The sequence below is a fragment of the Nylanderia fulva genome, unplaced genomic scaffold (genome assembly GCF_048542155.1).
Source record: "Nylanderia fulva isolate GAGA-0341 unplaced genomic scaffold, ASM4854215v1 Scaffold7, whole genome shotgun sequence".
Classification (NCBI taxonomy): Eukaryota; Metazoa; Arthropoda; class Insecta; order Hymenoptera; family Formicidae; genus Nylanderia; species Nylanderia fulva.
The window spans coordinates 5,201,177-5,217,343 of record NW_028190807.1 but is presented as its reverse complement, the minus strand read 5'-3'; the positions used below and the strand labels follow the sequence as shown (position 1 = coordinate 5,217,343).

Sequence of the window (16,167 nt, the reverse complement as noted above, 5' to 3'; positions counted from 1 at the left end):
TCTTACATGCACCGTTTATATGTGCTTAGCCACACAACGCTTCTGATATTTATGAAATTCATTTTTTTTTTCAAAATTTTTCTAAAGAATAATTAATTGTATAGATGTAATCCATTTTAACATTACATAAAGGAAAGAGTAAAAGATATAATTAAATAATTTCTAATATTACTATATATTAACTTTATGTTTGTTTAATTAATAAATTTAATAAAAACAAAAGCAATCATGAAACAGAATCTATAGTAAAATATAAAAAAATATTTTTTGAGGTATTTAAATTTAAAAAAATATTACAAAAATATATCATAATATTAATAAAAATATATCATAATATCTGATTTTGATCATGCTTGTGCGCCTCGAAATTTTAGATACGAATATAACAAATAAATAACAAGAATTAATTTCGTTTTAAATTGAACAATGCAAATACCAAATAATTTACATCAACTTAATTATTTCAAAATTTCTAAATTACTAAACAAAAGTACATGTCTCAAAAATATTTTAATTAAATATTTGCACTCTTTACAATATGAATCTTTATATAACATAGCTTCCTGCATATTTAAATCTTATTATACACATTTCTACACACAAATACACACATATTAAGATGTACGCATTTTTACTCAAAATGGCGTTAAAGAAAGCATAAACCAACAAGTTGCCTATAACGCATAAAATATACCTTCACTTTCCCTTTGCAGAAAATCACCACCATAAGTAAGTACCATTGATTCCATTAAACAAAAGTTTACAACTAGAGCATTCTTCGCCACTTCAATGTGATTGTTTTCCATTAGGCACAAATTTATACGTAATCCTAAATGTAAAACTTTTCTTTAAACAAATAGAACAAAAGACAAAATATTTTCAATCTGACATGTATAATTAATTTAATAAGTAAAATAAAAAAAAGATATATATATATATATATATATATATATATATATATAATATTTATTATAAATATATATATATCTATTTTTAAATATGTATATTTTTTATATAAATTATTTACATTATATTTACATTATACAGTATATTTATAAGAAAAATTAAATTTTCAAATATTACCTATGAATGCAAGCACAATCGTCACCGTCACGAGTTTGATTAGTATAAAAAGGTTGAAGAAGTCTTCCAAATTTTTATAAAATTCCATTAGCTTGCTGTGCCTGTTAATCAGGCGGATAAACTTTTTTCGATAATTTGCCTCTGTGTTTGGCTTGTTTGCGAATGTCTGAAATTTGTTTTTAAGCACCTCGAGCTGACCAGCGAGATGCATGGTGATGTTGAAGAAAAAACTATTTTCGAGAAATAGCACCGAACACGCCATAACCGTTTGAACAAATTAAATGGCGAGGATTATAACATATTGCGAACCAGTGATCGATATTCTCAAAGGACTACATGAAAGCAGGAGAATCCAATTTGTTGTATTAGATGCACACCATAATAATACAAAATATAAAGATAATGTTGCTTATGTAATATCTAAATAGACAATTGCATTTAAGAAATTAAGCCAAAACAAAATAATAATATACCGATAAATATAAAAACAAATTTCATATCATTTAATAAATTCGAATCCATGAAGATGTCTGCTTCAGATTGTTAAATAGAATTACTAATACGTAAACAGAAAAACACCCATAGACCGAATATAGTAACATAAGAGTCAGTACTCTAGCTCTATAAGCATATTTTTTTATAATCTTTCGAGTTTGTTTGTTATCTATAATAGACAACCAATCGTCGATAACACTATATATTAATGTTTATATTTAGTTTTTTTTTTACTGAGACCGATACACAGATATATGTTTCATGATTCCAAGCATCCCGACCACGACAAATAGTATATTTTCTAATAGTATATCTCCTATATTTGCGTTCTGATTGCTCGATGTAAGATCAAACATCACATAAATATACGTAAAATACGTTATCGATATAAGACTTTATTGATGCAACTAAATAATTTTAAAATATCTAAATTACTGCATGGAGAAGTGTATGTCTCAAAATACTTTAATTAAATATTTGCATTCTTTATAATATGAATTTTTATATAATATTGCTTTCTGCATATTTTAAATCTTATACATACAAATATATTCACACACAAACTGACACATATTGAGATGTACGCATCGCATTTTCACTCGAATTGAAAATTATTTTGTTAGTAGTGCTACTCGTAGAACAGAAATATAAGAATATGTTGCCTTGAAGATGAACATCATTGTTGCGCGATTAACGTAGAAAAATTTTCCACCAGTAAACCGAAACGGAATGCTTGACTTCATCATTGCGAAGTGCATGTCCTTCATCAGCGTTAAAGGAAGCGTAAACCAGGAAGTTGCGTATATCGCATAAAATATACCTTCACTTTCTCTTTGCAACAAATCACCAGCATAAGTATATATCATTAATTGTATCAAATAAATGATTACATCTAGAGCATTCTTCGCCACTTCAATGTAATTGTTTTCCATTAGGCACCAAATTATACGTAATCCTAAATGTGAAATCTTTGTTTTAGAAATAGAATAGGCGATAAAATACATTCAATATGACATGTATGATTAATTTTATAAATCAAATAAAAAAAAATATATATATTATTTATATATTTATTATAAATATATATTTATTTTTAAATATATATATTTTTTATATAAGTTAATTACATTATATTCACATTATGCAGTATATTTACATTTTAAATAAATTCATGCAATAAGAAAAAATAAAATTTTTTCATATATTACCTATGAATGCAAGCATAATCGTCACTATTACGAGTTCAATTAGTATAAAAAAGTTGAAGGAGTCTTCCAAATTTTGATAAAATTCCATTAGCTTGCTGTGCCTGTTAATCAGGCCGATGAACTTTTTTCGATAATTTGCCTCTGTATTTGGCTTGTTTGCGAATGTCTGAAATTTGTTTTTGAGCACCTCGACCTGACCAGCGAGATGCATGGTGACGTTGAAGAAAAAACTACTTTTGATAAATAGCACCGAACACCCTATAACCGCTTGCACAAGTTGAATGGCAAGGATTATAACATATTGCGAACCAGTGATCGATTTACTCAATGGGTCACATGGAAACAAAAGTATCCAATTTGTTGTATTAGCTGCACATCACGAGAATACAAAATATAAAAATAATGTTGCTTATGTAACATTTCAATATACAATTGAATTTAAGAAATTAAGTCAATGAAAAATAATAATATACCGATAAATATAGAAACAAATTTTATACCATCTAATAAATTTGAATCCGTGAAGAATATCTGCTTCAGATTTTTAAATAGGACTACTAATACGTAAGCAGAAAAACATCCAGCGATCGAATATAGTAACATAAGAGTCAGTACTCTGGCTTTATAAGCATATTCTTTCATAATCTTTCGAGTTTCCTTGTCATCCTTAACAGACAACCAATCGTCGATAGCACCATTAATGTTTATATTTAGTTTTTTTTGACTGAGACCGATACACAGATGTTTCATGATTGCAAGCATCACGGACACGACAAGTAGTATAGCTTCTAAGTTTATATTTGCGTTTTGATTGCTCGATGTAAGATCCAACATCAAATAGGGTATTATCATAATCTAAATAATAATTTTTTGACTTAAAAGTTTATGTACGTGTGCGTAAATATTGATAAGCATAACAATAAGAAACAACTTTTGTAATTTATAATAAAGCATAAAATAGAAGATAAAAATTAAAATGAAAATTAGTAAAAAAGAAATCTATTTTTACACTATTATAAAAAGAGTCTTGAAACTATTTTGTATATGTCAATTCTCTTTTCTCATGTATATTTCATTCAGTTGACATGCATTAACGTACCAGCGCCATAAGACAGAAGCCCCATCGTATCCTCGTGAATAGTGTCTGCGTTTGCAATGGCCACACGCCGTGTATTCGTAAGAATATTCTATCAATGAAGAAGACATAGGCGATGTCGTCGTTCCAACGTTCGGTCGACATGATAGGATAGAAACACCCTAATGACTGCCCCATTCAAAAGCACTTTCAGTAGTTGTAATTAAAAATTTGTCAATTTAATGTCGTTCGATTTATGGTTATTTCATCAAGTCTTATCGTGAATTATCAACCGCGTCGTTAACTTATTACTTCGATTAACTTAATATTTCATTAATCTGTACTGTGAATTAATTACCTTGATGAACTTATATTTTATTAACCTGTACTTTCTACTCTTCTTAGGCAGGTAAGATAAGTGTGAAAAAAGATCGATGTCTCTACACTGCCAATTCATGCGTAATAGCGAAGAATTTGATAAGGAACGTATATATTTTTAACAACGTGTCGAATAAAATGTAGAATTGTGCCTTTTGACATTTATTTCATTACAATGGTGGTAAATATAAACATTTATTCTTCGATTATGCTATATTCTTTTCCAATGTTTGGCAAAAAACATTATCGATATATCATACAAGCCTGTTGATGCGTGTACAAAATGAAATAAATAATGAAAAGAAAATTATGCGCACAATCGAAGATATCTCAGTCACAATTTAAAACCGTGTGTGATCAATTAACGTATTATTTTTAATTTTTTTATCTTCACTCTGAGAACGAAGAGGTAGGAGCCTGTAGCTTTCATGATTTCTTTGAAGGAAAATAAATTCATAGGGGTAGGCATTTTCCGGTTGTTATTTGATGAGGAATCATTTTTTGAAACATTACTATTGGCATATTTTTCATTATTTTCACGTTGAAATCGTACCACTGATTGTCGTAAGCACTATACGCGATTTTTTTTACTTATAGATTTGAATTGATGCCAGCGTAGCAATAGAAGTACAGTCGCACTAGAATATTTAAAATCAAGACGTGTTTGATCACTGCGATTTTATTATTTATTGTAATGTCAACGAAATTAACAATTGCATGCCTGAAAGTAAATCTAAAAATATTATATATAAATACATGTTTTTATATTCGTGTCAATAATTTAATAATATATAATGTTTATAGTAAAGTAAAATATAAATAGAGAATATTATTGTGTTTATGAAAAATTTTGAACTTTAAAGAATTTTTAAATATTTATCAAAATAAGTTTAGCAGCTCTTAATGAATGGACAAGTTTGCTTGTCGAACTTCTTTAACTTCGGAATATTTAAATGTTTTTACTTTGAATTATTTATTTTAATATTTTTTCTTTTACCTCTTTAAAAAAATTCTATTAGAAATCTTTATTTAAAGTCTCGGTACATAAAGTTTTTTAGTATTTAATGTTTTTTTTATTATTATAATTTAATAAATTTTTTAATTATTATAATTTAAAATTTTAAAGCAATAAAATAATAAAGTTATATAAAAAAACTTAAATAATTTTATCATAGATTACAATATGCAATTATGACAATATATTAGAATTTTTTGGATATATTTTATTAAATTGCATTAAAGGTGTTTTACTTTTTTTTATTTTTTTTATCCATTTTTAACCTTTTATGGTTTAGTTAAATTAAAATTGCATATTTGTTATGTACGTTAATGATAGTTTATTTATATAAAAAAATGTAGCTTTATATCTTAATATTTATGGAGTTAGAGTCCCAATTTTTTAAAAAATTCAAATTGCATTAAAATATAAAACAATATAAAAATGACAGTAAATAAGTACGTTGTACTGCTTTAATTGTTATTCAAATTGGAGCGTTGTAAGTAAAATACTTTTTGAGATATTTTTCGCATCAGATATTATGTTTAAAAAAATATATTACAAAAATATATCATAAAATTAAAGAAAAACTCAGTTATTGTTTGATTAATAATAAGTATAAATATCTGAGTTTGATAATTTATGTGCCTATTAATAAATTTAGACATGAATATAATAAATAAATAACAAGAATCAATTTTTTTTTAATTGAACGGTGCAAATGCGAAATAATTAACATCAACTAAATAATTTTAAAATATCCAAATTACTACTTGAAGAAGTGCATGTCTCAAAAATACTTTAATTAAATATTTGCATTCTTTACAATATAAATCTTTATATTAACATTGCTTTCTACATCACAGAAAAAATTATATCCTTGAAAGAATGCAAATATTTATCCTTAAAACAAAGTGCAAAATATTCTTGGTTGAAGCTGAAATTTAAAAAATATTCTATTGTTAAGCGGTTTCGTTTCGATTCTAGAGGATTTGACTATTATATACGGTCTCAAGAAGATACTCTACAATCTAGCAGATTATCCTCTGATCAAGAGATACTGGATTTAAGATTATAATTCTCTTAATGTTAGAGTATGTTTTCTTTTTATTAATTTAATAATATTCTTATGTAAAACATTTAAAACAATACTTTAAGACAAGTATCTTCTATTTTCAATCTTACTGAGTATTAATTTAAAACTCAAATAATTTTATTTATAGAGTATTAGTTTTTTTTCAAGAGGAATCTTCTTGCGCTCTCTCTCTCTCTCTCTCTCTTTCTTTGTTTCACACATACACACGTATAAATTTTTAAATATTTTTCAGTTACTTTTTCAAACCACGTAATCTTGAAATAAAAATTATTTCAAGCAGTTACGTAGTTTTTAAAAGTAATAAAAAAAATACATATATGCATCGTAAGAAATCATAAAATTATAGTATCATATAAATACGTATATGTATCGTAAAAAATCATATAATTAAGCATATAATTTTACAAGAATATATATATGAAATAGGTATATTTGTTTTGTTAATGAAAAAGATTTGAAAATTACATGTTTACAAAAAAATCACATGTATTGTACTTCTACATTAAATAATAAATTTCTAGAAGTATTGGCTTCCAAGTATTTCTTCTGCTAAAAAATTCAGTTTGATCACCTCACTTAGGCAATAATTCCTCAGCTTTTTTAGTTGATACTAAAAGTAATCGATCTATGGTGGTTATTGCTTCTCCTAAAGACACAAAAAACAAGCATCATATATAATTATAAAATATTAACTATAAAAAGTTCAAAAAAACTAGAAGACTCAAAACCTGTGTGTGTGTGTGTGTGTTATGTTTAATTATATTATTAAGTTTTAGTCTCTTTTTTTCTTGATATTATTTTCTTAAATATTTTAACAAAATAAATACATAAATAATAATAGTCGCCCGGCAAGCGAAAGGTCTCGGGTTCGATTCCCGATTCAGCGACTTTCGGATCTATATTTTTCTCTTGCATTTACTTATTTCCGTAGGGGGGTGAAAGGGTTATTGAAATTAAATCTCAAATATGAGATTATTTTATATTTTAAATCTTGGCCGTGACCAAATAAAATTTGGTGCCTCGTGCACAGATACTTAATCCTAACGAAAAAATTTAGTTTCGTTAGGATAACGCACTGTCATTCGCGAGTTGGCTCTTATTGCCTGTCTTATATCTATAAATAATAATACTTACTTTCAAATGCGGGCCAGTAGTCGCCTAAATGTGCTTTAGTTAAAAACTTTTGTACGTTGTTCATTCTTTATACACGATAATCACGCATAACGCACGACACGCACGGAGCTCGTTAGTGTTTGCCGCCAAGATGGCACGTATATAGCTAGGAAGTAAATGACTATAATCAACAACTAAAAGGCAATAAGAGCTAATTAAATTCTATCGATTAGTAATTTATTTGTGAAAGGATGTATAACATATTAAATATCAGACAGAAATAAATTCGTTCGAACGTTTCGGTTGTCTTTTCCAATCTTCTTCTTGAGATTCAAGATAATAATAAAATTAATTTTCTCGACTTAACATTGATATTGAAAAATAATTACATTATATATGATTGGTACCATAAAAAAACGTTTTCTGGTAGATATCTGAATTTTTTTTCTCAACATCCTATGAGTCAAAAAAGAGGTACAATAATGGAACTTGTTGATCGAGCCTTTTTATTGTCAGATCTAGAATTTCATAAGAAAAATTTAGAGTTAGTAATTAATTTATTACTTGAAAATAATTATCCTCTGAAATTAATCTTTGACACAAATGAACCATAGACTAAAATATTTAATTGAACAACGTAATATTCTTACAAAAAATAATGACCACATTGAAAAAGTCTCGTATTTCTGCATTCCATTCTTACCGACGCTTAGGGAACAATACAGAAACATCGTTAAAGACATGAATGTTAAACTCTTTTTTTACAGTCTTAACAAATTGAATAAATACATAAAAGTACACAAAGATTCTATTCCTAAGTGTTCAAACACCAATGTGATATATAAAATAGATTGTAAAGAGTGTAATGCGTCGTATGTTAGTCAGACTAGTAGGAAATTATCTACTAGAATATCTGAACATCGATCTAATATATACAGAAATGTAAAAAAATCTGTAATCACTGACCATAGATTAAAATATAATCATGAATTTTGTTGGGACGATGTAAAAATACTTGATAAAGAATCACATTATAACAAAAGATTGATTTCAGAAATGATATTTATAAAAAGGTAAAATAACAGTCTCAATTTAAAAACAGATATAGATGGCTTGTTATTGTAGATGGCGTCTTTTTGAGAGTTTAGAACCATTTGTTATAGCAAGCTTGAGCAATTAACATCTGAAAGCCTTTACGTCAAAGATTTCATCTCACTTGATTTAACTGTAAGTCTATTTTTTATTTTTATTTATCTGCATTGTTAATTTTCGTACATAATGATTTTATAGACATATTAACAATGGCAGTTATCGAGATTCGCAACCGATTTCCTAACAGAACAATTACTGAGAGATCCGTTTCGCGACAATCACATATAATGACGTTTTGAAGAATAGTTTATATATAAATAATGCTCATGCTTTACAAATGCGTTGTTTTCGCTTAATTAAAATAAAATATCTTGACTCTGTATAGTTTTAGTATAATGACATTTATAAGTAATTTATTGTTAAAATTTATTAACCTCTAATTTTAATTGTATACGCTGAAGAAGGTTGGAAAAGACAACCGAAACGTTCGAACGAATTTATTTCTGTCTGATATTTAATATGTTATACATCCTTTCACAAATAAATTACTAATTGATAGAATTTAATTAGCTCTTATTGCTTTTTAGTTGTTGATTAATTTATTAAAGAGCTGTTACAAATTATATTAAATGACAACAATTTTCTAATAAATATATATTCCGCAAGAATCTTGCATATCCTTATCCTTTAAGAAGATATTCATGTTATTATAATAAAATTTCCTATAGAGGAATTTATTCTTAATCATAGCTCACGCATCCTTTTGTTTACAGATAAATATCTATGTATTAAGAGAGACATACTTTCTGTAAGATTTTCTGCTTAAAGGAACTGCTAAGAGGAATTTCCTGCTTGCGAGTAGAATATTTTTTTGGGGTGATTATGCTATATTTTTATGTAATGTTTTGCAAAATACGTTATCGATTGATGTAGACAGATGAAGATGATGATAAAGACTGTTGATGCGTATACAAAATAAAATAAATAACGAAAAGAAAATAACGCGCACAATCGAAGATACCTCAGTCTGTATAAAAATATTTTATTAGTCTGTACTGTAAACTTATTACCTTGATGAACTTATATTTTATTAACCTGTACTTTGTACTTTTCTTAGGCAGGTAAGATAAGTGTGAAAAAAGATCGATGTCTCTACACTGCCAATTCACGCGTAACAGCGGAGAATTTGATAAGAAACGTATATATTTTTATCCACGTGTCGAATAAAATGTAGAATTACGCCTTTTGACATTTATTTCATCACAATGGTGGTAAATATAAACAGTCATTCTTCGATTATGCTATATTCTTTTCTAATGTTTGGCAAAAAACATTATCGATATATCATACAAGCCTGTTGATGCGTATACAAAATGAAATAAATAATGAAAAGAAAATTATGCGCACAATCGAAGATACCTCAGTCACAATTTAAAACCGTGTGTGATCAACCGTATTATTTTTTATCTTTTATTTTCACTCTGAGGACGAAGAGATAGGAGCCTGTAGCTTTCAAGATCTCTTTGAAGGAAAATAAATTCATAGATAGGAATTTTCCGGTCGTTATCTGATGAGAAATCAATCCTCAAAACATTATCCCATTGGCAGATTTTTTATTATTTTTACGTCAAAATCGTACCACGGATTGTCGTAAGCACTATACGCGATTTTTTTACTTATATGTGTCAGCGTAGCAATAGAGGTACAGTTGCACTAGAGTAGTCAAAATCAACACGTGTTTGTCAAAACTCAAAACTCAATACCGAAGATCTTTTAATAATAATCTAAAAAATATTTATTTGGATATTTTAAAATTTGCGGAAGTTAGAGCAGCAACAGACATTTCTCATAAAATTTAAAATGATTAAAAATTTTATATTAAATAAATTCTTTCACCGATCTTCGTCCAATTCAATAGCAACTATCCTTTAATAATAGTCTATTAATATAAAAAAATTATCACAATATAAAATTTATGGAAATTATGCAACTACAATTTTCATAAAATTCACAATTAAAAGAAATCCTTTCACTGATTCTCTTCAAACTTAATACCAACTATTCGTTAATAATAATCTATTAATATATAAAAATTTAATATAATTTCTTGTAATTTATGGAAATTAATGCAACTACAGTTTTTATGAAATTCGAAATTATAAGAAATAAGCCCTTTTACCGATTCTCCTCAAACTTAATACCAATCATACTTTAATGATAGTGTATTTATATAAAAAAATATAGCTTGATATCTTTATATTTATGGAAGTTAAAGCCCCCACACATTTTTTGAAAAATTCAAATTGCATTAAAATTTAAAACAATATTGAAATTTTTATAAAAATAACAGTAAATAAGTACGTTGTATTGCTCTAATTGTATGTCAAAATGGATCGCTGTAAATAAAATACTTTTTGAAATATTTTCCACTAGATATTTAAATTTAACAAAAATATTACGAAAATATATCATAAAATTAAAAAAACTGATTTACTGCTTAAATAATAATAACTATAAATGTTTTTGTTTAATTAATTTATGTGCCTCTAAATAAATTTAGATATGAATATAATAAATAAATAACAAGAATCAATTTCTTTTAAATTGAACGGTGCAAGTGCGAAATAATTAACACCAACTAAATAATTTTAAAATATCTAAATTCTACTTGTCTAAGTACATGTCTCAAAAATACTTTATTTAAATATTCTTTACAATATGAATCTTTATATTAACATTGCTTTCTGCGTATTTTAAATCTTATCATACACATACAAACATATTCACACACAAACACACACATATTGAGATGTACGCATTGCATTTTCATTTGAATTGAAAATTATTTTGTTAGTAGTGCTATTCGTAGAACAGAAATATAAGAAGCTATTGTCTTAAAGATGTATATCATTGTTTCACGATTAACGTAGAAAAATTTTCCACCAGTAAAACGAAACGGAATGCTTGATTTCATTATTGCGAAGTGCATGTCCTTCATCAGCGTTAAAGGAAGCGTAAACCAGGAAGTTGCGTATAACGCATAAAATATACCTTCACTTTCCCTTTGCAAGAAATCACCACCATAAGTAAGTACCATTGAATCCATTAAACAAAAGTTTACAACTAGAGCATTCTTCGCTACTTCAATGTGATTGTTTTCCATTAGGCATAAATTTATACGTAATCCTAAATGTAAAATTTTTGTTAAAAAGAATAGAACAGGCGACGAAATATTTTCAATGTGACATGTATGATTAATTTTATAAATAAAATAAAAAAATATATAATATTTATATATTTCTTATAAATATATATATTTTTTATATAAGTTAATTACATTATAGTTACATTATACAGTATATTTACATTTTAAATAAATTCATGCAATAAGAAAGATAAAATAAATTTTTTTATATATTACCTATGAATGCAAGCGTAATCGTCACTATTACGAGTTCAATTAGTATAAAAAAGTTGAAGGAGTCTTCCAAATTTTGATAAAACTCTATTAGCTTGCTGTGCCTGTTAATCAGGCTGATGAACTTTTTTCGATAATTTGCCTCTGTGTTTGGCTTGTTTGCGAATGTCTGAAATTTGTTTTTGAGCACCTCGAGCTGACCAGCAAGATGCATGGTGACGTTGAAGAAAAAACTACTTTCGATAAATATCACCGAACACCCTATAACCGCTTGCACAAGTTGAATGGCAAGGATTATAACATATTGCGAACCAGTGATCGATTTACTCAATGGGTCACATGGAATCAGGAGTATCCAATTTGTTGTATTAGCTGCACACCATGAGAATACAAAATATAAAAATAATGTTGCTTATGTAACATATCAATATACAATTGCATTTAAGAAATTAAGCCAATGAAAAATAATAATATACCGATAAATATAGAAACAAATTTTATACCATCTAATAAATTTGAATCCGTGAAGAATATCTGCTTCAGATTTTTAAATAGGTTTACGAATACGTAAGCAAAAAAACATGCATAGGTCGAATATAGTAACATAAGAGTCAGTACTCTGGCTATATAAGCATATTTTTTCATAATCTGTCGAGTTTCCTTGTCATTCTTAACAGACAACCAATCGTCGATAGCACCATTAATGTTTATATTTAGTTTTTTTTGACTGAGACCGATGCACAGATGTTTCATGATTGCAAGCATCGCGAGCACGACAAATAGTATATTTTCTATGCCTGTATTTACGTTCTGATTGCTCCATGTAAGATTCAACATCACAAAGGGTATCACCATAATCTAAATAATAATTTTTTGACTTAAAAGTTCATGTACGTGGGCATAAATATTGATAAGCATAACAATAGCAAACAACTTTTGTAATTTATAATAAAGCATAAAATAGCAGATAAAAATTAAAATAAAAATTAATAAAAAAGGAAATCTATTTTTTCACTATTATAAAAAAAGTCATGAAATTATTTTGCATATGTCAATTCCTTTTTCTCATATATATTTCATTCAGCTGACATGCATTAACGTACCAGCGCAATAAGACAGAAGCCCCATCGTGTCCTCGTGAATAGCGTCTGCGTTTGCAATGGCCACATGCCGTGTATATCTAAGAATATTTTATCAATGGAGAAGACATAGGCGATGTCGTCGTTCCAACGTTCGGTCGACATTATGGGATAGGAACACCTCGAATGACTGTCCCATTCCAAAGCACTTTGTTCAGTAGCTGCTAATAAAAATTAGCCAATTTAACGTCATTTGATTTATAGTCATTTCATCAAGTATTATCTTAATCTATCAACCGCGCCTCATTAGCTTATTACTTCGATTAACTTATATTTTATTAGTCTGTACTGCAAACTTATTACCCCGATGAACTTATGTTTTATTAGCCTGTACTTTGTATTCTTCTTAGGCAAGTAAGATATAAGACGCGAAACAGCGGAGAATAAAGAACGTATATATTTTTATCCACGTGTCGATTAAAGTGTAGATTTGTGCGTTTTGACATTTATTTCATTACAATAATAGTATAAATATAAACATTCAATCTTTGTTTATGCTATATCTAATATTTAGCAAAATACGTTATCGATATCACACATACAAGACTGTTGATGCGTATACAAGATGAAATAACTCATAAAAAGAAAATAACGCGCACAATCGAAGATATTTTAGTCACAATTTATTATCGTGTGTGTTCAACCGTATTATTTTTCATTCTTCCATCATCACTCTGAGAACACGGAGAGGTAGGAGTTTGTAGCTTTTAAAATCTCTTTGAAGAAGAATAAATTCATAGGTAGGAATCCTGTCCTTTATTTGATGAGGAATTATTCCTCAAAACATTAAGTTTTTTAATATTTAATGTTTTTTATAGTTTTACAATTTAAAAATTTTGAAGCAATAAAAATATGTAGTTACAGAAAAAGTCGCAGTGTTGCAGAAAAAGAAGTGGTTATGTGAAACAAAATCAATATTTGCTCATTAATATTTATTAGATAGATTGCTTTTACATTGTATAATCGTATAGCATATAGTTTATCGGCCAATTTTATTGTCAGAGAGATTTTCTCGCGTAATTGTATCTAATTTTCTCAGTAATCCCGTCTATTTTATAACCATGGAAAGTCACATCGGATTACAATATATTACGATATTTTGCACAAACTAAATAAATTGGCGATAATAAGTCTAACAATTGATTTGACGGTCTACTTTACATATCTCGATGATTCTATGTAATCGAGCGATTTAGGACAATTTTACTCCGCCGGATCCAGGACACTCTCCTTTGCTCTTTACAGCCAATTCTGCGGTAAGAATAATTAACGTGTAATTATAATTATTTTTATTATTTATATAAAAAAAATGAATTAATAAAATTTTTTTGGTATACGTATACTTACTCGTTCCCATCTCGCAGTTGTGAACATCTAAAGCGCACTGCGTGCCGAAAGTCCTTGGTTTGAAGTTGGAGTCAGCAGGATCGTGAACGCAAATAGGATCATAATCAGTCCCGCATTCTCGGGCGCAGTCCTTCTTATTCTTCTTCGCCTCCTTGGCAGCCTTGATAGCATCTTTTATGTCTTTCGACGCGGTCGCTGCTTCCTTTATGTCCTTAGGTTCCTTTATTTCCTTCAAGGTGGTTGCTTTTGCGTCATCGGGAAGAGCATACGTGTTCTCGCAGAACGTAAACATGCTAAGGAATGCAAATGCTGAAAAAGATTAAAGGGAATACAAACTTTAATTTAAAATTAGTCACAAAAATATTTTAATCTATTTTTTTTACAAATTTCTAATTATTTTTTTATAAAATAATAGAAGAGATTTTTGTTTAAATTACAATCGCATTTTACGAAGTTATTTTAAAATTTCTCTCAATAAAGTTACTGATAATAATAATTCTTTAATGATCACAAAATATTATTCTTATCATTATTATGTTACTTTGAATGATTGATGTGATTTTCGGAAGTTTTCCACGTTGGCAATTTTTATAGAGAACGATATTACGTAAATCCATTGATAGTGGCTTAGCATCTCGTTGGGATGCTACGTGGCCTTAATACGCGTCTCTATTGGATGATTGCACCTTTATTGAAATCAAGGTTTATTTTAAATCGAGTTCAACCCGCTCCTTACGACATGATTGCGATGTTTCTTTGCTCAAGGACACGCCTACGCTTATTTAAAGATTTTCTTTAATTTTTTTGTGGTCAGAGATATCTTTGAAAACGTCAAATTTTCGCGTGAATAACAATTTTAATAAATACTTAATTCAAAAAATTGGAAAAATTTTTTATTAAATAGTTTTAATAATGTAACGCGATCAAAATTAAGCAAAATTTTTTAAATTAATATATGACCAAAGTGTGCATGTGTGTGCGTGGCAATAACACCTTTATTATAAAGACTTTATTATAAATCTTGATAAGCTTTCTCTTTTTTTATAGTTATGTATTTAAGATTTAACATTATTAACACACATTAACAAAAATCATGCAATACGTTCATGTCAATCTTTTAAAAAGATATAAATCACCTAGATGAAAGAATAGTAAATATAAAATAATACTTATATCATTAAATCTTATTTATAATATCTTTTAAATATACACAAGTAAATGATTACTAAATTGCCAGCAATTTAATGAGACTTTAAAATATTTATCTGAACTTCTTTAACGTCTTTATTTCAAAGAATTGCATATGTCAGTTAAATTTGATTAATAAAATTGTAATATATTTAATTAATCGCGAAAATTATCGCGATTATTTTTACTACAAAATCTTAAATAAAGTCGGCGCAGTTTTCGTACCAACTATAATTGCTACCTCCATCGTTCCGGTTGATCAGTGATGCCTTTTGGTTGAAATTTCTTGATGACAATTTCTTGACACGGTGAATGACAATCAAGAGAAGACTGACATATCGTGTCACCATGCTACGTTTATAAACCGAGTTAAATCCCCATCCCCACTTGAGAGGAATTGAGAGTAGGATGTATTATGCTTGGATCATGATAGTTGAGTTAATTATGCTTTATATGGTATATAACTTCCAAATTTCATATATTTTAATGTCTTAATATATTAAAGAAAATATAGATTGCCATCAATCAATATAACATT

General features: G+C 27.6%; 3 protein-coding genes and 1 pseudogene across 3 annotated transcripts; all 4 read right to left on the bottom strand.

Annotated features, from left to right (window-relative positions):
* Positions 1-635: 635 nt before the first annotated feature.
* Positions 636-1,934, bottom strand: LOC114934459 (uncharacterized; annotated as a pseudogene).
* Positions 1,935-2,189: 255 nt separating this feature from the next.
* LOC114934461 (uncharacterized) lies at positions 2,190-4,026 on the bottom strand. The gene is made up of 4 exons (XM_029307119.1): positions 3,886-4,026; positions 3,287-3,641; positions 2,787-3,155; positions 2,190-2,533 (listed from the first exon to the last, which is right to left on the bottom strand). Exons 1-4 carry the CDS (start codon positions 4,024-4,026, stop codon positions 2,190-2,192), a joined length of 1,209 nt encoding a protein of 402 aa, XP_029162952.1.
* Positions 4,027-11,290: 7,264 nt separating this feature from the next.
* On the bottom strand, positions 11,291-13,432 carry LOC114941505 (odorant receptor 13a-like). Its single transcript, XM_085488570.1, has 4 exons — positions 13,059-13,432; positions 12,459-12,813; positions 11,959-12,327; positions 11,291-11,723 (listed from the first exon to the last, which is right to left on the bottom strand). The coding sequence occupies exons 1-4, from the start codon at positions 13,197-13,199 to the stop codon at positions 11,380-11,382; spliced, it is 1,209 nt and encodes a 402-aa protein (XP_085344696.1). The 5' UTR covers positions 13,200-13,432; the 3' UTR covers positions 11,291-11,379.
* A 577-nt stretch (positions 13,433-14,009) lies between these two features.
* On the bottom strand, positions 14,010-15,976 carry LOC114934443 (uncharacterized). The gene is made up of 3 exons (XM_029307101.2): positions 15,855-15,976; positions 14,442-14,750; positions 14,010-14,345 (listed from the first exon to the last, which is right to left on the bottom strand). Exons 1-3 carry the CDS (start codon positions 15,874-15,876, stop codon positions 14,287-14,289), a joined length of 390 nt encoding a protein of 129 aa, XP_029162934.1. The 5' UTR covers positions 15,877-15,976; the 3' UTR covers positions 14,010-14,286.
* Positions 15,977-16,167: the final 191 nt, after the last annotated feature.